This window comes from Protopterus annectens, chromosome 13.part0 (genome assembly GCF_019279795.1).
Source record: "Protopterus annectens isolate FY-2018-M chromosome 13.part0, PAN1.0, whole genome shotgun sequence".
NCBI classification, from domain to species: domain Eukaryota; kingdom Metazoa; phylum Chordata; order Ceratodontiformes; family Protopteridae; genus Protopterus; species Protopterus annectens.
Window position 1 is genome coordinate 190120413 of NC_056747.1, and position 27129 is coordinate 190147541.

The 27129-nt window shown below is 44.0% G+C and overlaps 1 protein-coding gene across 1 annotated transcript in view; it reads right to left on the reverse strand.

Annotated features, from left to right (window-relative positions):
- GATAD2A (GATA zinc finger domain containing 2A) overlaps positions 1–27129 on the reverse strand; it is a 1922743-nt gene that overhangs the window by 960143 nt on the left and 935471 nt on the right. Inside the window, exon 3 of the mRNA XM_044054781.1 lies at positions 9570–9699. Coding sequence (XP_043910716.1) covers positions 9570–9699 — 130 coding nt within the window. The remainder of the gene's footprint in view (positions 1–9569; positions 9700–27129) is intronic.

The window sequence follows — 27129 nt, forward strand, 5'->3', positions numbered from 1 at the left end:
GAGTCGGAGTATCAGACGACATAACGTAATTAAATTTTTTGCCAAAATAGTGTTGGGCGAACTCCGCCCGACGCTTAGTGCGTCTGTTGAATGTAGCACAAAAACGACAGGCCGAGACGTCGTGGTCTGGGCCTAGGCAAGGAATGCAGAGGGAATGAAAATCCTTATGCGGTATTTGCTTCCCACAAGAAATGCAGTTATTAACTTTGTCTGACATCGGTCTGAGGCAAGAAAAGTTTCCCCAATGGGGTACTTAGCTTTCAAGAAGACTTTGGTTGAAAAATATTCGTAATCTCAGGAGCTAGCCGACCGGCACTTGCGAACAGCTTCTGCTTCGGGCACCGCGTGGCAACAAAGACAAAAGAAAATGGCGTTGGCTGGATCTTTTATACCTGTCACACTGACGTCAGGGAGGAAGCGACAACAACCAACGCCGGACCTAGACTTTGGAATTCGGCCGACAGAGGACCCGCCTGACGGCAGGAAAACCCATCTGTTATGACTGCAGCTGTATGCACGATGAACATCCACCTGCATGTCCTCTCTCACCATATCCATAAACCTTATCTTAGGCCTTCCCCTTTTCCAGTTACCTGGCAGCTTCATCCTTAGCATTTATTTCCCAATATAATCTGCATCCCTCCTCTCTCTCACCATATCCATAAACCTTATCTTAGGCCTTCCCCTTTTCCAGTTACCTGGCAGCTTCATCCTTAGCATTTATTTCCCAATATAATCTGCATCCCTCCTCAGCACATGTCCAAACCAATGTAATCTTTCCTTTCTGGCTTTGTCTCCAAACATTCCAACCTGGGCTGACCCTCTAATAAACTTATTCTTAATCCTGTCCATCCTCGTCACACCCAGTGCAAATCTTAACATCTTCAACTCTGCCACGTCAAGCGCAGACTCCTGCCTTTTGTCAGTGCCACTGTCTCCAACCCATATAACATAGCTGGTCTCACTACCCTCTTGTAGACCTTCCCTTTCACTCTTACTGGTACTAGTCTGTCACAAATCACTCCTGACACTCTTCTCCACCCACTCCATCCTGCCTGTACTCTCTCTCTTTCACCTCTCTTCCACACTCACCATTACTCTGAACTGTTGATCCCAAGTATTTAAACTCATCCACCTTCGCCACTTCTACTCCATGCATCCTCACCATTCCTCTATCCTCCCTCTCATTCACACACACATATTCTGTCTTAGTCCTGCTGACCTTCATTCCTCTTCTCTCTAGAGCATATCTCCACCTCTCCAGGGTCTCCTCCACCTGTTCCCTACACACACTACAGATCACAATGTCATTTGCAAACATCATAGTCCACAGGGACTCCTGTCTGATCTCGTCTGTCAACCTGTTCATCGCCATTGCAAATAAGAAAGGGCACAGAGCTGATACTTGAATGTAATCCCACCTCCACCTTAAACACATCCGTCACTCTCTCCGCTGTCACACTACCCTCGTACATATTCTGTACCACTCTTACACACTTCTCTGACACTCCCGACTTCCTCATACAATACCACAACTCCTCTCTAGGCACCCTGTCTTATGCTTTCTCTAAGTCCACAAAGACGCAATTCAACTCCTTCTGACCTTCTCTGTACTTCTCCATCAACACTCTCAGAGCAAACATCGCATCTGTAGTGCTCTTTCCTGGCATGAAACCATACTGCTGATCACTAACCATTACCTCCCTTCTTAACCTAGCTTCCACTACTCTTTCCAATAACTTCATGATGTGACTTGATCAATTTAATCCCTCTGTAGTTACTACAGCTCTGCACTTCACCCTTATTCTTAAAAATCGGTACCAAAACACTTTTTCTCCATTCCTCAGGCATCCTCTCACTTTCCAAGATTTCATTAAACAATCTAGTTAAAACCTCCACTGCCATTTCACCTAAACACCTCCATGCTTCTGCAGGCATGTCATCTGGACCAACAGCCTTTCCATTCTTCATCCTCTTCATAGCTATCCTTACTTCAGCCTTGCTAATCCACTGCACTTCATGATTCACTATCCGCACATCATCCAACCTTGCCTCCCCTCTCATTCTCTTCATTCATCAGCCCCTCAAAGTACTCCTTCCATCTGCTCAACACACTCTCCTCGCTTGTGAGTATGTTTCCCTCATTATCCTTTATCACCCTTACCTGCTACACATCTTTACTAGCTCGGTCCCTCTGTCTAGCCAATCGGTACAGGTCCTTTTCTCCCTCCTTAGTGTCCAGCCTTTCATACATCTCTTCATACGCCTTATCCTTAGCCTTCGCCACCTCTCTCTTTGCCATGCACCTCATCTCCTTATACTCTTGCCTACTTTCTTCATCTCTCTGACAATCCCACTTCTTCGCCACCCTCTTTCTCTGTATACTCTCCTGTACTTCTTCATTCCACCACCACGTCTCCTTGTCCTCCTTCCTCTTTCCAGATGTCACACCAAGCACCTTTTTAGCCATCTCTCCTACTAGCTCTGCTGTAGTTTCCCAGCTATTTGGTAACTCTTCACTGCCACCCAGCGCCTGTCTTAACCTTCCTTGAACTCCACCTCATAATTACTCTTTTTCAATTTCCACCATTTGATCCTTGGTGCTGCCCTCACACTCCTCCTCCTCCTCTACTGTCATAAATGTCAAACATTTCTAAATATCTCAATCAAGTAGCACAGACAGAACTGATTAGCCTCATATGAAAGCTCTCACCTGGAGGAACAAAATGGTATAAACAGTACACATGTAACTTCAGTGGTTGCCGAAATATCAAGTTTACAAAATTTTACAAATTTAATAGTTACTATGTTTAATGTGACTTATAAAACCTAGTTTAAAACCTAGACCCAATGTGACTTATAAAATCTAGTTTAAAACCTAGAACCTAAACAATGCTACCACTACAAAGATAGGTTTGTGCTGAAGAGTTTGCCATTTACACTTCTTTAGTAACACCTATGGTTCCAGAGATAAGAATGTTTGTTAGAATCAAATAATGTCTGCACATTTCAATCAAAAAGCTTCGGCTCCACCCACTGGAAGTTACTGTGCAAACTTCCAGAGCTTCATTGGAGGGAATAAGTTAAATCTTACTGCCAGAAAGATAAAAAGTACAGTTTTGTACCTACCATAAATGTAGATGTCCGATAGGTATGCATCTGCAGTCATAACATATGGGTTGTCCTGCCTCAGGCAGCCCTTCGGTCGGCCGGATTCCAAAGTCTGGGTCTGGCCTCGGCTGATGTCGCACTTCACCAGACGTCATAGCTCCTGGGGTATAAAGGCATCAGCCGACGCCATTTTCCTCAGTGTTTCTTGCCCCAGATGCCAGGTGCCCTCTAGGAAGGCTAAATTTGGATAAAAGTAGAAAATTCCAAACAGTAGAAAGCAAAAAGTATATATACATATATACATACAAACAAATACACCATAATAGATTCCCCCAGCTAGCTAAGAGAGGGGTAAGTACCCTACGAATACCACAGAGGGGAAGGAGGGTGGGTAATCCTGACTGCAGATGCATACCTATCAGACATCTACATTTATGGTAGGTACAAAACTGTACTATGTCCTTCAAGGATGCATCTGCAGTCATAACATATGGGTAGAATACCATAGCCAAACTGGGGGAGGAGGCACTAAGATAATGATGGTGTAGTTAAGATCCCTTGTAAAACTGCAGTTGCAAAACCTGCTCGGGATCTGGAGTATAAAGGAAGATTGTAATGCTTAGCAAATGTATGCACGGAGCTCCAAGTAGCAGCTTCTAAAATGTCTTTGGTAGCCACTCCTCGTAGAAAAGCTGTAGTGGTGGCTGTGGCTCTTGTGGAGTGAGGCCTGATATTTTCAGGAGCTGTCCTTCCATGAAAAGAGTAGCAGAATCAAATGCAATTTCCTATCCATTTTGAAATTGTCGGTTTGGAAATTGCTTTTCCTTGCACTCCTGTTGCATATGCTACCAGAAGCTGGTCAGTTTTTCTGCTGGTTTTAGTTTTGTCCAGATAGTAGCGCAGTTGTCTGTGTACATCCAAGGTGTGCAGTAGTTTTCCCCCCCTGTTCTGTGGGTTAGGGAAGAACGTAGGTAAATGAATAGCTTGGTTCAAGGATACCCTGGATACCACCTTTGGCATGAAAGTAGGATTGGTTCTCAGAGACACTCTATCCTGGTGAAAGATAAGGAAAGGCTGCACTGCCCATTAATGCCTGTAACTCTGATACCCTTCTTGCTGAAGTGATTGCTAGAAGGAAAGCAGTTTTCCAAGATAAGAACTGTAAGTCTGCTGATGCTGCTGGTTCAAAAGGGGGAAGTGTTAATTTTTCCAGCACAAAATTGAGATCCCATGCAGGCAGAGGTGGTTTCCTTGGAGGTTTTACATTTTTGATCCCTCTTAAAAATTGTCTGAGGAGAGGGTGAGAGAAAATAGGAGGATCCATGTTGTACTCTGCTGAAATTGCTGAAGCATGAATCTTAATGGAAGAATAGGACAGGCCATTGTGAAACAGTTCTGCTAAGTATTCTAGGATGTGTGCTAGGTTTGCCAGTGTGAAATTTGTTCCCTTTGATGCACTCCAAATGAGGAATCTCTTCCATTTGGCTGAGTATGTTTTTCTTGTGGACAGTCTGCGAGCCTCCAGGATAATGTCCTTGACCCTCTGAGATAAAACAGATTGGTTTTGTTTTATGCAATTTTCCAGGCAGTTAGTTGCAGCGTTTTCAAGTTTGGATGCAGGGTCTTGTAGTTGTTCTGCGTTAGAAGTAAAGGCCATAGAGGTAGAGGCCATGAGTTTGTCCGAGACATGCTTCTCAGTAGCGGGTACCAATGCTGCCTTGGCCAGTCTGGAGCTATCAGAATCACCTTTGGTTGTTCCTCCCTGATCTTCAGTAGAACTTTGTACATTAATGGGAGAGGTGGAAAGGCATAAACTGTCAGGGCCTTCCAGCTGAAAGAAAGGGAGTCCACCCTCCAGGCTTGTGGGTGGTATTCTCTTGAGCAGAATTTCTTCAGTTGGTGGTTGAGTGGGGAGGCGAACAGGTCTATCTCTGGCATTCCCCATTTCTTTGTTATGGTTTTGAAGATGTCTGGATGCAGCATCCATTGGTGAGCATCTGTGGTAGTTCTGCTTAAGCTGTCTGCTAGTGAATTCTCTTTTCCTGGTACGAATCTGGCCTGCAGTTGAATGTTGAGATTCAGGCCTAGGTTCCACAGGTCCATTGCCATCCGGCATAGAGGGTAGGAATGCGTGCCTCCCTGTTTGTTGATGTACCACATGACTGTGGTATTGTCCGTCCTTATCAGCAGGTGTCCTTGCTGGAGGAATGATTTGAATGCCTCGATTGCATGCTTCACTGCCAGCATCTCCTTTAGATTTATGTGTAGTTTCAGCTGGTCTTGAGACCAGATCATGTGTGCCCCCCAGCCTAGGTCTGAGGCGTCCGTGGTGATGGTCTGCCTTGGTTGTGGTTTGTGGAAAGGCAACCCTCTGTTGGTCTGGCAGGCCTGAGCCCACCACAGGAATTCTTTTTTCAGGCATGGAATGATTGGTATCATGGTTTCTAGACTGTGTCTGTGTTGAGACCATACATTCCTTAGGTACCATTGTAATTTTCTCATATGCAGCCTGGCATGTGGGATCAAGATTATGCACGATGCCATGAACCCCAGGGCCTGCAGGACTTTCCTTGCAGTAAGCTGAGTTTGTCTTGTCAATGCCATGAAGTAGACTGGTAGTTGCTTTTGTTTTTCATCTGTGAGAAAAGCCGTCTGAGTTATTGTGTCCAGTTCTGCACCCAAAAATGTTATCCTTTGGGATGGCACTAGTCTTGACTTCTGTATGTTGACTGTGTATCCCAAGGCTTGCAACAGTTGTATGACATAGGCCAAATCCTTTATTATTTTTGTCTTGTTGTCCGCTTGTATTAGGCAGTCGTCCAGGTATGGGTAGATCTGAATTCCCTGAAGTCTGCAATGTGCAATTACTGATGCCAGGCATTTTGTGAATACTCTGGGCGCAGTAGATAAGCCAAAGGGCAATGCTGAGAATTGATAATGTTCTGATCCTGCAAGAAATCTGAGGTGTCTTCTGCAATCTGGTCGTATAGGGACGTGCAGGTATGCCTCCTTGAGATCTAGAGTCACCAGCCAAGACTCCTTGCCCAACATGGGAAGAAGTTGCTGTAGGGTCAGCATCTTGAATTTTGGTACAATGAGATGTGTGTTCAGTGCGGACAAGTCGAGAATAGGCCTCCATTGAGTTTCTTTTCTTGGTACAAGGAATAGTCTGGAGTAAAATCCTTGGCCTTGTTCCATAGATGGTACCCTTTCTATTGCTCTCATCCTTAGTAAGTTGATGATTTGTTTTAGAGCCTCTGACTTCTGGCTTGGTGGAAGGTTTGGCATTTCCTCTCTTTTTTGGTAAAGTGTGGAAGTGAAACCTGTAGCCTTTGTCTATTGTTTGCAATGTCCATTTGTCTCCTGTAATGCAATGCCAGTTTTCTGAAAATAAAGCTAACTTTCCGCCCAAGGGTGCTTCTAGTTGTTCCCTGGTAGGCGGAATCAGAGCCAAGTCATTGTGTCTGTCCTGTGGAAGTGGTTGTAGTCGCAGCTGTGGCGGTACTCCTCTGGTTGGCAGGTTGCCACTGACGACCCCTGTAGGCACCCCTTGATTGACCTCTGCCTCTTGGGCGTCTATTTCTGCCTCTCTGTGCTCTGGAGGTGTCTGGAAAGGACCAATTCTTTGAAGGCCAATTTCTGCTGAACCTCGGAGGTTGGACCTGCAGAAAATCCTTGACTGTTTGCACAGATTTTGCTTTTTCTTCCACTTTCTTTAGAACCTCCTGTGCAGGGGAGCCAAATAAACTTTGTTTCTCCATAGGGCATCTAGGAGTTTAGACTTAACATGGTCTGGCAAGGATTGCTCTTTTAGCCAGGCATGCCTTCGAATCACTGCTCCAGTCATAGCTGATCTAAATGAAGCCTCCAGTGCATCATAGCCACATTTTAAGAAATGATTACTGACCTGCTGAGAGTTGTGTACCAAATCCTGAAGGGACTTACGGTCTAAAGGTTCAGGAGAGGAAAACTTTTTATTCAGCTGATCTAACAAAAATTCCTGGTACTGTATCATGTGAAATTGACAGTTTAAAGCCCTGGCAGAAAGAGTAGCAGATGTATAAACCTTTTTACCCCATCTCTCTAATGCTCTTGATTCTCTTTCAGAGGGTAGGGGGTTTTTGGCAGTGGCAGCTGCAACACCCTTAGGGCCCTGAGAAATAGTTTCTGGGTCTGCAGCATGGGCCTTATACAAGTGGAAGTGAGAATCCGGGACCCTGTAATATCTGTCAGGTTTGGCAGGGGCCGGGGGAAGAGAATCAGGGGCAGAACTGGCATCATTGTATGCATCATCAACAACTGATACTACAGGTGGTATGGCTAAAGGCCTATGCTGTGGCAAGTGTAAAAAAGTCCTTAGCCTTTTCCTAGAATCAGAAAAATCCTGACCCTGCCAATGAAAGTGTTCCCTCATTGAGTGTAGAGTTTCCCCAAATGAAAATTCTTCTGGGGGGGAGGCAGAAGGAATTGAGTCTTCTGCATCCGAATCCTCATAAGGTGAGTATGGTCCTTCCTGATGGTCTGATAAATCCGATCCATCCAAGGAACAGTCAGAGGAGAGAGGTTCAGGGGGTTCAGTCCTAGGCCTTTTTTCAGGAGGAGGTTGTGAGGCCCTGTCTGGGTGAAGTTGGGATCCCCTGATCAGAGATATAAGGTCCTCAGCAAGGCTGAGAATCTGAGAACTTGAGGAAGGTCTGTGAGAGGAAGCCTTTGTTGGTAAGGCCTTGGAAAGTTTAGCTGCTTTAGCCCTGGAGAAGGCCTTAATAGACATAGAAGCAGGGGGTCTAGCTGCCCCACGTGCAGGAGTAGAGATGTCCAACGGAATGGTGTCGGACAATTCTTGTGCGCCTGCTTCTTCGGTAGGAATTTCTGTAGCCGACTCAGCCGGGGCCTCTGTGGCCTCGGTTGTCGGAGGCATGCTTTCGGCAGAAGGAAGAACCGAGGACTCTGTTTCAGCCGAAACCGAGACACTCGCGGTAGGCCTAACCGTGGTTTCAGCCGAAACCGCGGGCCGCGAGTGTCGGTCCTTTTCCTTGCGTTTTTTTGGCTAAATGTGTAGTCGGAGTCTCCGACGGCATTTTATATGCAAAAGCGGGACCAAAAAACTCTTCTGCAAACTCCGACCGACGTCTAAGAGTCCGTCGGTTGAAGGAAGCACAGGCTAAACAAGCTGATACGTCGTGGTCTGGGCCTAAGCAAGGAAGGCAGTAAGAGTGGAAATCCTTATGAGGTATTTGTTTCCCACAAGTTAAACAATTATTTACTTTGTCTGACATCAGCTGAGGCAAGAAAGAGTCCCCAACGGAGTACTTAGCTTTTTTAGAAGTCTTCGGTAGCTGAAATCTCTGGGTCTGACCGACCGGCACTTGCGAACAGCTTCTGCTTCGGGCACCGCGCGGCAAGAAAGACTGGGGAAAATGGCGTCGGCTGATGCCTTTATACCCCAGGAGCTATGACGTCAGGTGAAGTGCGACATCAGCCGAGGCCAGACCCAGACTTTGGAATCCGGCCGACCGAAGGGCTGCCTGAGGCAGGACAACCCATATGTTATGACTGCAGATGCATCCTTGAAGGACATCTGAACACACACACACATATATATATATATATATATATATATATATATATATATATATAGACATACATACACACACGCACCTTATTTGCACACAGTTACTCAGACTACCAGAGACGAAAATAAAATCAAACAAGCAAGCCAAAATGGTAATTAACCACCACACAAAGCTGCTAAAACTGAAGCAATATAAACACAACTTCTAACACTGTTAACACTCCTCTACTAATGCTAAATGACTGTAAAGAAATCCACCTATACCACATGGAAACCAGAACAAATTCCAGCTAGGTAAGAAGGCAACTAAATGGCAACTGAGAAAGGGGAGTGCAAATCACAAACTACCTGTTAAAAAGAATGTACACACTACACACTAAATCAGTCCATAGGAAACACATACTGGCAGTAATATATTTCTATACTATTCTGAGGAGGACTACTGCAAAAAAAAAAAAAAGATGATAGCCTGGGGCCATTTTCTCAAGCCAGGTGACACACTTGATGGCTAAAAAGGTCTGGAAACAAGGTCCTTGGGACTATTTTCTCAAGCCGGGTGACACTTGATAGCTAAAAAGGTCTGGAAACAAGGTCCTTGGGACTAGTGGGTCACAGGTAAAGAGAAGGCACTTTTACATCAAGGGAAACATCTCACAGCCAGATGAACATAGTCCTGAAGGTGATAATGATGGAGCTACAATCCTGTACCATTACTCTATCACGAAAAGCTTCAATAAGACTTTCAAAACAAAGTTCTGAATCTTCACTACATTCTACAAACAGAAATTGCCAAACTTGCCCTCAGTAAGTGGTGTTGCATATACAAATTCTAGAAATCTCATCCTGTATACTGAGATTACTGGATATGAAAAATTATTTAACCTACCATGAGCATTTCTGTGTTGGTCTCTCTCGATGATAATTTTGTTAATCCATTCATTCTTGGACTGGAAGGCTCATTGTCGGATAAGACTATAACATCAGGAGAAGGGGGTCGCTTTTCTCTCATAATGTCACTAGAAAAAGAAAATGTCAATGTTAGCCAAGTTCATCTTTTATGATCTACTGCAAAAAATGAAAACTTACACAAAAAGAATGCATCGTTTCGTCATGTTAAATTGACAAAAATGTTGAGGAAACAAGTGTCCCAAAACAGTGTGCGTGTTGTATGTATATATAAAACAGATCCCCTTCAGAAGCTCGAAGTTTCAAAACTTCGAGCTTCTAAAAGCCGAGACCATAAGATTGAAGTTTTGAAACTTTGAATATTTTGAATGGAGATTGCTGTACAGTGCGAAACAGGATATTTACAGTTTTCTTCACTGTAGTGAGATCTCGGAGTTGATATATTTAATTAGCAGGGGGTGTGGGGAGTGCTTGCTCCCTGTAAAAAAATGTTTTTGTTTTAATTTTTTTTTTTTTTTTTTTAGGTTTTTGAAATTACAAAACTTTGATCTTATGGTCTCAGCCATTTGAATTTTGAAGTTTTGAAACTTCAAGCTTCTGAAGTAGATCCCATATAAACATAACCATGTATACACATACCTAGAGAAAAAGAGAAGCCAAAGGGTAAAAGTCTCACATAATGCTGCTGTTCGATTAAAATTTTTCAAGTGATTAATTATGATTATTTTTTAATTAAAATTAACTGCATTAGCAATCATTTTTTCCTTCAAGCATACTAGTCTAACATTTTGATATAAACAGAGTGAATAAAAGACAAAACAAGACACTGATGTTGCCACTTACTTTTTCAGCCAATTGCTTCAGCAGACCAGTTAAGATGGTTCAAGGGATGCTCTTTTTTTATTGACAATATATTCAGACTCTGAAATCAGGTGTTCACAAGGGACAGTAGTGGTTGGGGGTGCTAAATATTTTCTGGCCAACTTAGCCAGGACTGGGTAATTGTCCTTGTGTACCTTCCACCACTGCACTGGATTGGAGTAAATGCGAATTTGTTTTTCCAAGTCTGCATCACTCAACAACTGTTGTCTCAAAGGAGGCAAGAGGCATCATTGGCTCATCATTAGAGTCTGATTTAAGTTCATGTATTCGCATTTTCTTTGTGGGTGGTTCTTTTGGTTGATGATTACCATGTTGATCAAAATGTTCCACAGTAACTTCTAGCTCTTGCCAAATGTTGTCTCTTTTGTCCTTTTGCAAGCATTTAAGATTTTTGCAATGTGGGTGAATTGCAGTCGCAATTTCTAACCACAAACCTGTCTGTCGCCAAACAAAAGTTCCAGATGGTCAACCCTACAGTCCATTTTTATCAGTCCAGCTTTATCAGATGTGCTGTCAGAATCTTCAGCATGTGCAGGTGTCAGTGTCTTAAATATGCAGGGCAGAATAAACATCGCCTTTTCTTACTACGGAAGTATTTACCTCTCCCACAAGCAAAGTCAAAGTCAGTCTGAAGCATCCACTGTCAACATCAGAGTACTATCCGTGGTCAAAAAGGATGATTCCTGAACTGGCCAACTTCTGCCAAGGTCAAAAAACTAATTCCTTCACTGCTGTGGGGCTTTTGGGATGTTTACTTTCTCCAGGAGGTGCCGAAGCTCCAAGAGATTCCGGAGGTACTCACTTATTTCCCCATGCAGAATCTGGCCAATGGTACCACAAGGATTGGAGCAGACATATAGCCTAGCACTTTCAGTAATGTACAGGCTACTTATGTCAACCCTCTGGGCTCTACGGACAAACAGCAGTGCCAATTAAGAGAGTCTGTCCTGGAGCAGAAAAAGCCTCCTTACCTTTGGCCTCTAAAACACACAAGTACTCGCTTGTTAGGCTGGACTCTAGTAAGTTCAAGGAGAACCCAAATCTGGTTAAGTAATGAATGTGAATATTGCAGTGCTCCTTGGAATCTGATCTAAAAGGTGGACTCCTGGATTAAGCAAACATCTAGGTAAGGGTAAATGCAACTCCATCTGGTTCTCAGACTGGCAGACATTGGTGTCAAGTACTTACTGAACACTACAAGTGCAGTGGAAAAAAACAAACTTCAATTAGGTCAATGGAGGCAAAGCAATCAGACATCCTTCAAATCCAGAATTACCAGCAGCGTGACTTACATGAATGAAGGGAAGGAGGGCTTGTAAAGTTAGCATTCTAAATTTAGCTACTCTTAAAACAGTTCAATATGGATAGGTTTAGTATGGGCTTCTAGTGACAATTGTTTTTAGAGATTAAGAAAAGTCGGGGGGGGGGGATCTTTCTTTGTTCCTGTGTACCACAGCAAGAGCCGAAGCAAAACTGGTTGCGCTTTCTACTCTGAAGAGATGGCAGGCACTCCTACGAATGGAGAGAAGTTTCTGAAATCTGTTCTGTAATGTAACATAACTCCCTTAACTCAACCGTCAAATCAGCTGGAACTAGTTTCTACTGAAGCAGGGAAATCTGCACTTCAGGATGTGAGAAAGGGAGTGAAGGGGAAACTGTGGAAGAATTTAGTCTCGTTAACTGCCCCTACCCTCCTGGCTATGGCAACCTTACTTCTCCCACCTCCTTAATGGCAGCTCTAGTGCCTACCACCTTTCTACTGTCCATCTCCAGTAAAAGCACTCTTCTGCCTGAACTGCTCAACAGTTCCATCAATTTCTATTATACCTAGTGATGATGTGGAACAAAAATGTCGTTTCACTCTCTCTATTTTTTTTTTCTTACAACTTGTTCCTCCTTTCCAAGAAATTTTTAAAATGTAAATCTTTGCCCAGAGGAACATTTAATAACGGCTTCTCAAGATCCTCTAGAAGGGGCCTATTTCTTAGCCATTGATGTCTATCCACTACTGTTCCCATGGCTGCTCGACCCTTAATGTCAGCAATGATGGCATCTAACCACACTTAACAGTATTTTTGCCCATCATGAACAGTGTGTGTGTGTGTGTGTGTGTGTGTGTGTGTGTGTGTGTGTGTGTGTGTGTACATGTGAGTGTATGAATTCAGATATTGTCCATCAAGGCTCCATTAGAGTGTGCACATGCCATATCCTCCAACTGCGTAAGAATGCCTCTTTGGTGTTTCATTTTATGCATCTGACAACCAAGCCACAGCTGAAGACACGTGCATCTTTTTACCAAAATGATCGATCAGCCTGCTGTCCTTGAGCATAGCCATTTTTTTCAAGTTTGTACTCCAAGGACTAATACTGCTGCCCCTTCCCAGTCATCCTTGATGCACTACACCAAACAGCCAATCATGGTACCACACCTCAAAGTAACAGCCAATCTCAAAGTCACTACATGTTCGCTAACACAAATGCAGCTAACCTAAAGTTTTATAACAGAATAGAAGGCTGTCATGAAGTTTACCATTTAGAGTTCCAGAACACTACTCCATTCAGATACATTACTTACCTCAGCTGGCTTTTAGTGAAAATACTGCATAACACCAAGCCGTGAGCCACAACAGAATAACTTTCTGAAGATGTCCACACACAAACGTGCATTTAGTAGCAAAGTGACACTGGGATAAGCCCCTGTACTTAATACTATCATGTATCAAAAAGTCCAGGAAGGGATTAAAATTAATTTGGAAATATTTATTTGATAAGTTTTTATAATGGCTCCATGGCATACAGGGATAACGCCCCAAAGCAGGACTAACAAGTGATAAATGTTTTGCAGCAGTCAACAAGGTAAGATTTGAGCGATTAGACAAGGCTGCCTTACCAGTCCTTGGGGAAATAGTGATGGTTTGTCCCTCAGCAATACCACCACCTACTGCAAACAAACAGTTACATGCTATGAGCTGGGAATGTATATTTGGCTCTACAAAGCTGTGCCTGCACTGGATCCTTTATGCGACAGGTGCAGGAACACACACACAAAGGCAGCCTTTATATCTTCGAGCAAATATACTGGCAGCCAGGTGATGGGTTAAGGCTACAAAACAGAAAAAATACTGGAGGACTGTAGACTGTATTAGTAACTTCTGCAGCTAAGGAATGCTGGGGTGGTTAGCAGGACTACCATGTCACTGTGGAGGAACAAGACAGTTAATGTATTGCCATAGGTAAGTGTTAGTCTAACTGCCTCTACAGGCCATTTTAAGCCTAGCCAATTTCCCTTTTGGTGCTTGAACTAACCAATCCCATTTGGTTTTAAATTGTATAAAAACAGTGTGTTCCTCACGGTTCCCAACAATTCACTCGGTATATCCTTTCAATTAAATCCACAAAATATGTGTATTATCAAAGGCCCACTCACAAGTGAAGATTAAAAATGTACTTTAAAGAGCAGAAAAGTTATATATATATATATATATATATATATACATATATATATATATATATATATATATATATATATATATATATACATATACACACACACACTCAATAAGCGCAGGGCAGCTGACAAGTGTCCAATCAAGAACTCTTCTGACGTTTTGTAAGTACATATAATGAGGCAGATGAGCAGAATGAAGCCATACTGATAAAATGTAGTATGACTGCAAAGATAACAGGAGAGAATCTAGTTCATGAAGTCACCCAAAATAAGCTCAGAATAAATATACAAGTACAGCAAAAGGAACAGCTCATAAGACACAGATTCACTCTTACTTGCAGCATAAATATAAGGACCAGAGACAGCAACACAGCTGTACAGACGGTTACTTAAATGTAAAAGACTCCACCTAACTTGACTGTGATGTATGTATGTATATATCAGACGGAGAGAAGGCAAGACTGTCCCAGTGGAGAAAGTACAGTTGTGTACACTTACCATAAATGTAGATGTTCGAGTGTATTCACTGTTGCAGTCATCACATTTGGGTTATCTGCTTGCAGTAGCCCTTAGTTGGCCTGAATATCAGACTTGGGTCCTGCGTCAGTTGCTGTCTCATCTTCCACGACATCAGGTTGTCAGTGGTATAAAGCATGCAGCCGACGCCATTACATCAGTTTTTCTTGCCCCAGATGTCAGGTGCCCCCCTTAATGGGAAGCAATTATATATATATATATATATATACACATACATATATATATATATATATATATATATATATATATATATATATATATATATATATATATATATATATATATATATATATATATACATATATATATATATATATATATATATACATACATATATATATATATATATATATATATATATACACATACATATATATATACACACACACACACACACACACACACACACACACACACACACACACACACACACACACACACACACACAGAGGGTTATACCTCCAACAAAAAAAGCAAACACACCAAAAAGCTTTTAAGTATAGTAAAGGAGAATAGAGGTATAGCCAAAAGAAGTCAGGGGGCTGGAGGGAGGGTAAAGTACAGTTGTGTACCAACCATAAATGTAGAGTGTGTCTTCACTGCTGCCGTCATTACGCTTGGGTTATCCTGCCGTCAGGCGGGCCCGCAGTCGGCCTGAGTTCCAAAGTCTTGGTCCGGCGTCGGTTGCTGTTGCCTCTTCCCTGACGTCAGTGTGCCAGGGGTATATAAGAAGCAGCCGACGCCATTTTCTTCAGTTTTTCTTGCCCCAGATGTCAGGTGCCCCCAAAAATGGTAGGCAATACATATTGCTAATAAAACATACAAAAAAGGTAAAAATAAAACCTTCAGTAACCAGCAAATACACCACATAGATAGTATAGGTTAGTCCCAGATAAGAAAGAGGGGCTGGCGGGTGGATAACCTGGACTGCAGCAGTGAAGACACTCGAACATCTACATTTATGGTAGGTACAAAGCTGTACTATGTTCATCGTGTTTCACTGCTGCAGTCATTACACTTGGGTAGAACCCCAAAGCTGAGTTTGGGTGGCTGGCTCTATAGAGGATTTGGTGTGGCTATGAGACCCTGCAGCACTGCATTGGCAAAGCCAGTTCTGGATCTAGAATAAAGAGGCAGATGGTAATGCTTGGTAAAGGTGTGCACTGAACTTCAAGTTGCAGCTTCCAAGATATCTTTGGTAGGTACTCCTCCAAGGTAGGCAGTAGAAGTGGCAGTTGCCCTGGTGGAATGTGGTCTAATATTACTAGGTACAGGTTTCCCAAGTTGTGTGTAGCAGAACCGGATACAGTGTCCTATCCACTTTAAAATGGTCTGCTTTGAAATAGCTTTTCCCTGTGATCCTGCAGCATATGATGCAAACAATTGTTCAGATTTTCTGAAAGGTTTTGTTTTGTCCAAGTAGAAGCGCAATTGCCTGTGTATGGTCCAAGGAATGTAGAAGTCTCTCCCCTTTATTCTGGGGATTTGGATAAAATGTTGGCAAGTTAATAGATTGGTTAAGAGCCACACTGGAAACCACCTTAGGCATAAAGGAAGGGTTTGTTCTTAAAAAAACCCTGTCTTTTTGGAAAATGATAAAAGGCTCCACTGCCATTAGTGCCTGCAGTTCTGAGACTCTTCGTGCCCATTGATTTTGTGGTAGGTCTGGCATTCCTTTTAGCCTTGGTAAAGTGTGAAAGTGGAACCTGTAACCTTGAGACACAATATTCAGCACCCATTTGTCTTGGGTGATTGCTTGCCAGTTTTGAGAAAAAAGTGCTAGTTTCCCCCCTAAAGGAGCTGCCAAAAAGTAAGAGTTTGGCATTGGAAGGGGGAAGTCATTGGGACTGTTTCCTGTAAGGCTGTGACTTATCCTCAACTTGTTTTGGGTTAGAAGCACCCCACTGTCGTGGTCTGTAAGAACCTTGTGGCTGAAATCTGCCTCTTGGGCGTCTGTATCTGCCTCTTTGTGGCCTGTCTGACACTGGAAAGGATCAATTCTTAGTAGGCCAATTTCTGCTAAATCGTGGTGGCTGTACCTGTAAGAAATCCTTTACTGTTTGCATAGATTTTGCCTTATCCTCCATTTTCTTTAATACCACTTCTGCCTTAATACCAAATAAATTATCTTGCTGCAAAGGAACATCCAATAATTTTGCCTTAACATGATCTGGTAAACTTTGTTCTTTTAACCAAGCATGCCTTCGAATCACAGATCTACAAGAAGCTTCTAATGCATCAAAACCACATTGCAAAGTATGCTTTCCCACTTGTTCAGCTGCATGCAATAAATCCTGCATTTCCTTAAAGTCAGGTTTTCTACATTTATACTCATTTTCTGTTTTAATTGAGACAGTAAGTATTGTTGATACTTAAGCATGTGAAACTGGCAATTCAGAGCTCTCACTGCTAAAGTTGCAGAGGTGTAAACTTTCTTTCCCCATCTGTCTAATGCTCTAGAGTCCCTATCTGAGGGAACTGGATTCTTAGCCGTGGAAGCCTTAACCCCCTTTGGGACCCTGGGAAATAGTTTCTGGGTCTGCAACAGGGTTTTTATAAAGAAATTTGTGAAATGCAGGGACTCTGTAGTATCTGTCTGGCTTGACTGGAGCTGGGGGTAAAGAATCAGGGTTTAAACTAGATTCAGAGAACACATCATCCACAATGTCCAACACTGGCGGAATAGCAAGGGGCTTGTGCTGAGGCAGCAAAAGAAAGTCTCTGAGCCTTTTTTTTGGATTCTGAGTAATCCTGGCCCTCCCAATGGAAATGCTCCCTCATGGTATCTAAAGTTTCCCCAAAAGAGTAATCCTCAGGAGGAGAGGCTGAAGGAATGTATTCTTCAGCATCAGAATCTTCATAGGGGGGTAAAGAATATCCCTGGTCTGAAGAGGAATCAGAATATATTGAAACCTGGTCAGAGGAATCATAGTCTGTATCCTGCCTAGGCCTTTTATCAGGAGGGGGATGGGAACCCCTGATCAGAGTAATCAAGTCTTCGGCCATCTTGAGCATCTGTTCTTTAGGCATGGAGGCCTGCCCAGGTGAATGCTGTATAGGTTCATACTAGGCTATCTGCCCTAGGGCATTTATAAGCCTAGCCAGAATGTGTTTGGCTTTCGCCACCCATTTTAAATTTATTTTGCTATGTCCTTTTTCGAGGTTAGTATACGGTGCCTCTGTCTAACAGTGACACAGAAGTGATACCAGGGGGAAACATACAATCTCCCATCCACTCATAAAGATTCCTTTTGAAGAGAGTCAATGAGGGACTCTGCCTAACCTGGACTGGGATTTTATTCTAGAGTGAAGGGAGCCTCTGGGTTATGAATCTGTCCCTCCAGCATGTCCTATTTATTTCAGTGCTGAGGTTCAAGTCTCTCGAGCGCGTAGCTCAATGGGATTTGGATTTTCTGAGGTACAGCATGTTCATTAATTCCGGGTTGGACATGGCTTTATACGTCAGGCACAGATCGCCTCTGAACAGGCGGTATGCCACTGAGTAGAGCTGGAGTTTCTTTAACCGGGCAGCATATGGCATCTGTTTGAGCCCTTTGATCCTCTTGGTGAGGTACTTTTGGGGTCTTTCCAGTTGCTGCAGGTGTCTGGTAAGGTACATCCCAAAAGGGGCATTGTACTCAATTATGGGCCTGATGAGGGATGAGTAAAGAGGCACGATGACCTCCCCTGATCTAGATGTGAATCCCTTCATGATTAGGTGGGCTATATAAAATGTTTTTCTAACCACTTTGGCCACGTGGTTGTCAAATACCTCCCCTGATCTAGATGTGAATCCCTTCATGATTAGGTGGGCTATATAAAATGTTTTTCTAACCACTTTGGCCACGTGGTTGTCAAATGAGAGCTTGCTATCAACTTGGGTCCCCAGGTCCCTAATTACTTCTTCTGTACTTAATGGATTACCACCTATGTGGTAATTTGTGGGCACTTTGTTTTTGCCAAAGGGGATGACTATACACTTTTTGGCATTTAGCTTGAGGCCATGGCTCTGGCACCAGTTGTCTGTTTCTATGAGGCCCTATTGGAGGATGCTTGTGTCGGCTGGAGAGTCTATTATGGCGCCCAGTTTGCAGTCATCTGCGAACTTGGTCAGCCACAGTCCTTCAGTGTTCTTGCTTCTTTGTCTTTAGTGTAGGCTTAGTCTTGGCTGTAGTTGTAATGGTAAGTTGAGTAGGCCTGAAAACACCCTCAGAAGCCGATGCCTGCTCAGCGGCTCCGGACCCATCTGAAGGGTTAATCTCCATTGGCCCAACAGCTTGAGGCTCCAGAGGCCTAGGCACCGCCAAGTGGGAGTCGGACACTGCCTGCAGTTCTGAGGTAGCAGGTGTCGGGGGCTGCGAAAGAGCCTCACTGAAAACCGGCGACTGGCCTAGAAGAGGCTTCGTAGTCAGTTTTGGGCCTCGGATGCCTTTCCTTATCTTTACGCTTTTTATGCATTCCGGTCTTCGGTTGTTCTGACGGCATTGTATAATTAAACCTTCGCCCAAAGTAATGGTGAGCAAAATCAAACCGACGTTTAATAGTGCGTTTGTTAAATCTAGCACAAAACCGACAACTAGCGACGTCGTGATCTGGGCCTAGGCATGGAATACAGTAAGAATGAAAATCCGTATGAGGTATTTGCTTCCCACAAGAAATACAATTATTAACTTTTTCTGACATTGGTCTGAGGCATTAAAAAATTTCCCCAACGGGGTACTTAGCTTTATTGAAGACTTTGTTTCTGAAATCGAATTTGAAATCTCAGGAGTTGGCCGACCGGCACTTGCGAACTACATTTGCTTCGGGCACCGCACAGCAAGAAAGACTGGTGAAAATGGTGTCGGCTGCTTCTTATATACCCCTGGCGCACTGACGTCAGGGAAGAGGCAACAGCAACCGATGCCGGACCAAGACTTTGGAACTCAGGCCGACTGCGGGCCCGCCTGACAGCAAGATAACCCAAGTGTAATGACTGCAGCAGTGAAACACGAACATCCAGGACTGCAACACTGAATACACTAACATCTACATTTATGGCAAGTGTACACAACTGTACTATGTTCTTCGTGTTTCACTGTTGTAGTCATCACATTTGGGTAGATTCCCAAAGCTAAGGATGGGAGGAGGAATTTAGATAGCATTAGGGCCAGCTATACGGCCCTGCAAGACTGCAGTGGCAAAGCCAGCTCTGAATTTAGAGAAAATTGGCAAATGGTAATGCTTGGTGAAAGTATGTACAGAACTCCAGGTAGCAGCTTCTAGGATGTCTCTGGTAAGAAAACCTCTGAGAAAGGCTGTAGAGGTAGATGCAGTCCTGGTTGAATGGGGTCTAATCCCCTGTGGGATAGGTTTTCCATGGTGCTTATAGCAGAAATGAATGTAATGGCCTATCCATTTAGAAATGGTTTGCTTTGAAATAGCCTTCCACTCTGCCCCTGCAGCAAAAGCAACCAGCAGTTGTTCAGATTTCCTTAGAGGTTTAGTCCCGTCCAAGTAAAATCCAAGTTGTCTGAGCACATCTAATGAGTGCACTATCGGTTTCCCTTTGTTCTGTGGATTAAAAAAGAAGGCTGGCAAATGAATGGACTGATTAAGAGCCACACTGGATACCACCTTGGGCATGAAAGAGGGACTGGTCCTGAGGTCCTGACCCTGTCCGCATGAAAGATGATGAAAGGCTCCACTGCCATAAGGGGCCTGTAATTCTGATATCCTTCTTGCTGAAGTGATTGCTAAAAGGAAAGCTTTAACACTACAGTTGCAGCTGGGTCAAAAGGAGGAAGAGTGAGTTTTTCCGATACAAAATTAAGGTCCCAGGCTGGAGTAGGGGCTCTCTTGGGTGGTCTTAAGTTTTTGGCCCCTCTGAGGAACTGCTCGAGCAGTGGGTGAGGAAAGAGGGGTGGGTTCTGTGTTGTAAGGAGCTGAAGTGGCTGAGGCGTGAATTCTGACGGAGGAAAAGGAAAGGCCCTTGTGAAGCATCTCAGTTAAGCATTTAAGAATCTGAGGTAAATTGGGCGCTGCTGTGGCCATCCCTTGAGTTTGGTTCCAGGCACAGACTCTTTTCCATTTTTCAGCATAAGATTTTCTAGTACTAGGTCTCCTTGCCTCCAAAATGACATCCAACACTTGTTTATTGAAGGATGGTATCAGAGAGATTAGGTAATTAGCCAGGTTCGGGGTTTGAAGCTGGGGGTGCAGAATCTGGCTCTCCTGCTCAGACAGCAGGGTAGGGGTCTGAGGTAGGTGTCATGGGACCAGCTGTGACACGCTGCGCAACAGGGGGTACCCATTGTTGGCATGGCCAGTCTGGTGCAATCAGTATCATCCTTGGCTTGTCCTGTTTGATCTTTAGTAGTACTTTGGAGAGGAGAGGCAGAGGAGGAAAGGCATAAACTGACTGATTTTTCCAGCTGAAAGACAGAACATCCACTTTCCAAGCTTGTTTGTGGGGAGTCCTTGTGCAGAATTTGTCCAATTGGTAGTTCTGGGGGGAGGCAAACAGGTCTATATCTGGGGTCCCCCATTTGTTAATCAACATGTTGAAAATCTTTGGTTCCAGTTTCCACTCGTGTGGGTCCATATGATTTTGGCTTAGTTCGTCTGCCAGTGTATTTAGTTTTCCTGGCAGGAACCGAGCCTGTAGATGCACTTGGTAGCTTAAGGCGGTTTTTCACAGAGCCATGGTTAGTCTGCAGAGGGGGTAAGAATGGGTACCCTCCTGCTTGTTTATGTACCACATAACAGTGGTGTTTGTCCATCTTTACCATTAATTGTCCTGAAAGAATGTGGTCCTTGAAGGCTGTCAGAGCATTCTGTACAGCTAACATTTCGTTCTGATGGATAAGCAGGTGCATTTCACTTGGGTTCCGTTTGCCTTGAATGCACTTCCCTGCCAGGTGAGCCCCCCCATGCATAGTCTGATGCGTCTATTAGGGCTTGGGCGGCAGGGGGTAGTCCCTTGTTTTGGTGGCAGGCCTCTGCCCACCAAAGGAATTCCAACCGTAGGCAAGGTATGATAGGAAACATTGCTTCTAGATCCTGAGGAATGTTCACACCATAGGCTTTTTAGATACCACTGCAATTTCCTCATATGCAGTCTTGCATATGGAATTAGTAGAATGCACGAGGCTATGAACCCCAAGGCTTTCAATATTTGTCTTGCAGACCGCAGGGCCACTAGTTTGAAGTAAGTTGTCAAATTAATTTGTTTCTCTGGCGTGAGGAAAGCCATCTGGGAAGTTGTGTTCAAGCTTGCTCCTAAGAATATAATTTGTTGGCAGGGTACCAGATGTGATTTCTTTTCGTTTATGTTGTACCCCAGACAAGTTTACCTTTTGTACAAATGCCAGATAATTCAGAAGTATGTCCTGGCTTTCTGCCTAAATTAAACAATTGGCCAGGTATGGATATATTTGAATATTTCTTTGCCTGCAAAATGCAATAACTGGAGCTAGGCACTTTGGAAATACCCTGGGAGCAGTAGATAAGCCAAAGGGCAGTGCAGACAACTGATGGTGCATGCAACCTGCTTTGAAGCATAGGTATTTTCTGCAAGATTCCCTGATTGGGATAACCAATCGATCATGGGAAGCAACTGGTGAAGAGTTAGCATCTTGAATTTTGGAATAACCAAAAAGGAGTTTAGAACAGACAGGTCCAGGATAGGATGCCATGAGTTGTCTTTTCTGGGTACCAGGAAAAGTCTTGAGTAGAAACCTTGTCCCTTTTCCTCTTCTGGTAGTCTGAATAGCCTTTAATCTTAAGAGAGAGTACTTGCTTTTGAGCCTCTGCCCACTGATTTGGGGGTAGATCTAGCCAACCGTTTGGGGTTGGTAACATGTGGAAGTGAAATCTGTATCCTTGGGAAACTGTTTAAAACCCATTTGTCCTGGGTAATGAGGTCCCAGTTTTTTGCTTGCAGAGCAATCTTTCCCTGTAAAGGAGCAGTCACTTGGGAAGTGCTTGGAAGTTTTAAAATTAAGTCATTGTGACAGCTTACCATAGGGGGGAGTCTTACTACTCCCTGATTTGGAAGTGGGAGCCCCCCACCGCTTAGTCCTGTGCGTACCTTGGGACTGAAGCCTGGGTGTTCTGCTGGTTCTGGGTTTGAACTGAGAAGGCCTGGAAGAGGCAGGAAAGGACCAATTTTTAGAGGGCCAATGCCTACTAAATCTAGAAGGCTGCACTTGTAAAAAATAAGTTTGCACAGATTTAGCTTTTTCCTCCACCTTTTTAAGAACTTCTGCTGTGTCACCAAACAGGCGGTCCTGATTTAAGGGAGCATCCAGCAATTTAATTTTAACATGATCTGGCAAAGATTGCTCCTTAAGCCAAGCATGCCTTCTAAGTACAGACCCGGTGACAGCAGCCCTGCAAGATGCCTCCAGTGAATCAAAACCATATTATAAAGTATGTTTTCCAACCTGTTCGGCAGAATGCATTAAATCCTGCAAATCCTTATTTTCAGTACAATCAGGAATCAACATTTTCTGTTTAAGCAATCCAATAATATGCTGCTGATACTTTAACATATGAAGCTGGCAATTTAAGGCCCTGATGGCCAAGGTTGCAGAGGTGTATACCTTCTTACCCCATCTATCCAGGGCCCAGGAATCTCTATCAGAGGGGGTAGGATTTTTGGCAGTAGTAGCCTTAATGCCCTTGGGTCCCTGTGAAATGGTCTCAGGATCCGCAGTAGGATTTTTAAAAAGGAACTTGTGAGAATCAGGAACCCTGTAATATCTATCAGGTTTTCTGGGAGCATTAGGGGCGAAGCTGGATTCCGAAAAGGCCACTGTCAACAATGTCCAAAAAAAAAAGTTATGAACTCACCATAACATTCCATCTGAGTAGTTATACTTCATTTTTCTGCAACCTGTGGGTATACAGATCCATATCGGATCCGAGCCGGCAACTTTTTTTCTAGCATCTGCTCCAAGCTCCGAGCTCCTCCACCTACCCATAATACACCACCATCTCCTATCTTCCCTCAGAACGAGTTTGCTGCAACTATACATATTAGCAACTCAACCAAATAAACCCAACATGGTTATTCACACAAAAAGGTAAGGGGGGGGGCAGAGGGTGGGAAGGTTGCAAAAAAACTACTAAGATGGAACGTTATGGTGAGTACATAGCTTCTTTATCTCAAATAGCTAACTTCCTGTTATTTGCAACCTGTGGGACAGAGTCCACAGCTACTCCACAAATCCTGGGGGGCCCTCATGGAAGGATATTCCTGAGCACCGCAGCGTCAAAGGATGCTCTCCCTCGGGAAATCAGATCTAACTTGTAATGGGAGATGAAAGTATGAGAATTTGCTCAAGTTGCTGCTTTGCTAATGTCATCCAAAGGAACCTTAGACCAAACAGCAGCAGAAGTAGCCATGGACTTGGCAGACTGAGCTTTAATCAGACCAGGAGGTGATAATCCCTTAGCTTCATAAATGTGTAGAATACAAAGAGTGATACATCTGGCTAAAGAAACCTTGGAAATGGCCTTGCCCAAACTAAGTTTGGAAAATGAGACAAATAATTGATCGGACTTACGGAAGGATTGCATTTTATGAAGGTAGAAACGAAGTTGTCTATGAACATCTAACAAATGAAGTTTATATTCCCCTTTGTTCCGAAAGTTTGGAAAGAAAACAGGTAGAATAATTGTTTGGTTTATATTTGATTGAGATGTCACTTTTGGTAAAAACGAAGGATTTGTACGGAGAGAGAGAGAGAGAGAGAGACTCTGTCCTTATGGAAGACCAAATAAGGAGGCACGGCAGACAAAGCCTGCAGCTCAGAGACCCTCCTAGCCGACGTAATAGCCACTAGGAAGGCTGTCTTCCAAGACAAAAACTTTAGATCCACTGATGCAGCAGGTTCAAAAGGAGGAGATACTAATGACTGGAGAACCAAAGTGAGATCCCAAGAAGGAACGGAATCTTTGATGGGAGGGCGCAGAAGGAAGGTGCCTTTTAAAAAGGCTTTACATAGCCTAGAAGAGGCAAGTGCAATCTTATTTTCACCTGCATGAAGATTAGAAATGGCTGCCAGCTGTACTTTCACCGTGGAGGAGCTAACTCCTTGTTGAAAAATACTAGTTAAGAATTCCAACACCGCTGAAACAGGGGCTGTAAAAGGATCCAGGTTTCTCTGAGAGGCCCAGATAGAGAAACGTCTCCATTTACTGCGATAGACCTTCCTAGTAGAAACTTTAAGAGAAATCACTAGTACAGATTTTACAGGGGATGAAAGGCCGGGAATCCTGGCAGTCAAGCTGTCAGCTTTAGACAGTCCAGATTGGGAGGGTAAGCATCCGAAGGATGACAGATTAGATCTGGACAGGGATCCAGAATCCACAGAGGCGCTAGAAGATGAGACCAAAGGAAGGGGAACCAAACTTGACGAGGCCAGAATGGGGCAATGCAGATCACTATGCCCCAGTCGAAAGACTTTCTGAAAGAACTTCGGAATGAGTGGTAATGGTGGGTAAGCATACAGTAACACGGGGGGCCAAACATGGACTAGAGCGTCCCTGGGAGCATCCCCTGGTGAGGGAATCAGAGCGAAGAACTTGCTGCACTTTGCGTTGGAAAGAGATGCGAAAAGATCGCAGCAAGGCTGTCCCCATGCAAGGAATATCTCCTCCGTTACGGACTGCTTCAGAGACCATTCGTATGGCATCAGAATAGCCCAACTCAATCTGTCCGCTAAAATGTTGGAACGTCCAGGGATGTGCGTTGCAATCAGAAACCAACTGGTGAAAATCGCCCACTCCCACACTCTCATGGCCTCGCAATGCAGAGGATAAGACTTGGTTCCCCCCTGCTTGTTGATATACCAGACAACAGACATGTCTGGCTGAATTGCAATCATACCCGGACATGTCTGGCTGAATTGCAATTATACCCAGAGCAAGGACAGTGTGGAAGGCTTTATAGGTTCCTAGGTAGGTAACTAGGCAATTGGCCCTAGGGCCTATACAAGCCTAGCCAAAAATGTACCCTGGCTTTCGTCACCCAAGAAAATTATTTTCCTGTGCTCCTGTCAAGCAGAACCACAGAAGTGATCCCCGGTGTGAATTTCCTATTACTCATCCAATCATCAAGATTTTTCTTGAAGAGTGCTAATGAGGAGCTCTGTTTGACATAGATAGGTAGTCTGTTCCAGAGTATGGGAAGTCTCTGGGACAGTAATCAATCCCTCCAGCATGTTCTGTTTATTGTGGTGACAAGGTTTAGGTCCCTAGAGCGTGTAGCTCGGAGGGATTGGGATTTCTCTAAGTGGAGCATGCCCAACAGCTCTGGGTTTGACATAGTTTTGTATATTAGGTAGAGATCACCTCTGAGTAGGCGATATGCGACGGAGTAAAGCTGGAGTTCTTTTAGACGGTCTGCGTAAGGCATCTGTTTGAGGCCAGTAATCCTCTTTGTGAGGTATTTTGGCGGCCTTTCCAGTTGTTGTAGATGTCTTGTGAGGTACATACCGAAAGGGGCGTTGTACTCTATAATGGGTCTAATGAGTGATGAGTAGTGGGGAACAATGACCTCTTTTTTCTGGATGACAAACTTTTTGTGATGAGGTGTGCCACGTAGAAGGATTTTCTTACCACTTTGGCGATGTGATTATCAAAGGAGAGACTACTGTCCACCTGTGGCCCAAGGTCTTTTATTACACTTTCGGTGTTAAGTAGACTACCGCCTATGTGGTAGTTCATGGGTACAGAATTTTTACCAAAGGGGATGACAGTGCACTTTTTGGCATTGAGCTTGAGACCATGTCTTTGACACCAACGCTAAAAGCACTGCCCTCATCTCTAAAACATTTATGTGCAACTTGGTCTCTATCTGTCCTTCCCAAACGGTGTCCCCCACCACCAGAGCTGGGAGGCGTCTCTGATCACTCTGGCTTGGGCTGGAGATGACACGAAAAGGTGTCCCCGATGCAACCTCTGGTGAAAGGAGCCACGTCCTGCAGGTGCGACTGATCGGAAAATCCATGGGAAGGTCTAGCCAAGACCATTGGACAGCTATAGTCCATTGAAGAACCTGCACATGGAGGCGTGCGCAAGGGAGAATAGAAATCGAGGCATCCATGAAGCCCAGAGCCCAAAGCACATCGCTTGTCTTGGAAATCTGAGGTTCACGATTAGAGCAATGTGGTACCTGAGGCGTGAGATCCTGTCTGGTGCTAAGAAAATTTTTAGCTGCAAAGTGCCTAGCCGTGCCCTGATAAAGTCTAGAACTTGTACTGGTTGCAAAAGGGATTTATGGACATTGATTGTAATCCCAAGCTGATCTGCCAAGAAGAGAAAATAGTCTCAGGCCAGACATAGAAGACGCTTGATGGACAATGCAAAGAGCCAGTCGTCCAGGTAAGGAAATACGTGAATTCCCTGAAGCCTCAGGTGAGCTGCTACTACTGCCATTACCTTGAACACCCTGGGGGCTGCGGTGAGACCAAAGGGTAGAGCTCTGAAATGGAAGTGACAGGCTAACAGCCAGAAGCGAAGAAACCCCCTAGAGCTTCTGTGGACCTTGATATGGTAGTAAGCATCCTGGAAGTCTAATGAGCACATCCATTCGCACTCTCGGAGATAAGGCAGAATGGACTGTAGGGTGACCATCCGGAACTTTTGTTTGGCGACAGACAGGTTCAAGGTTGACAGGTCCAAA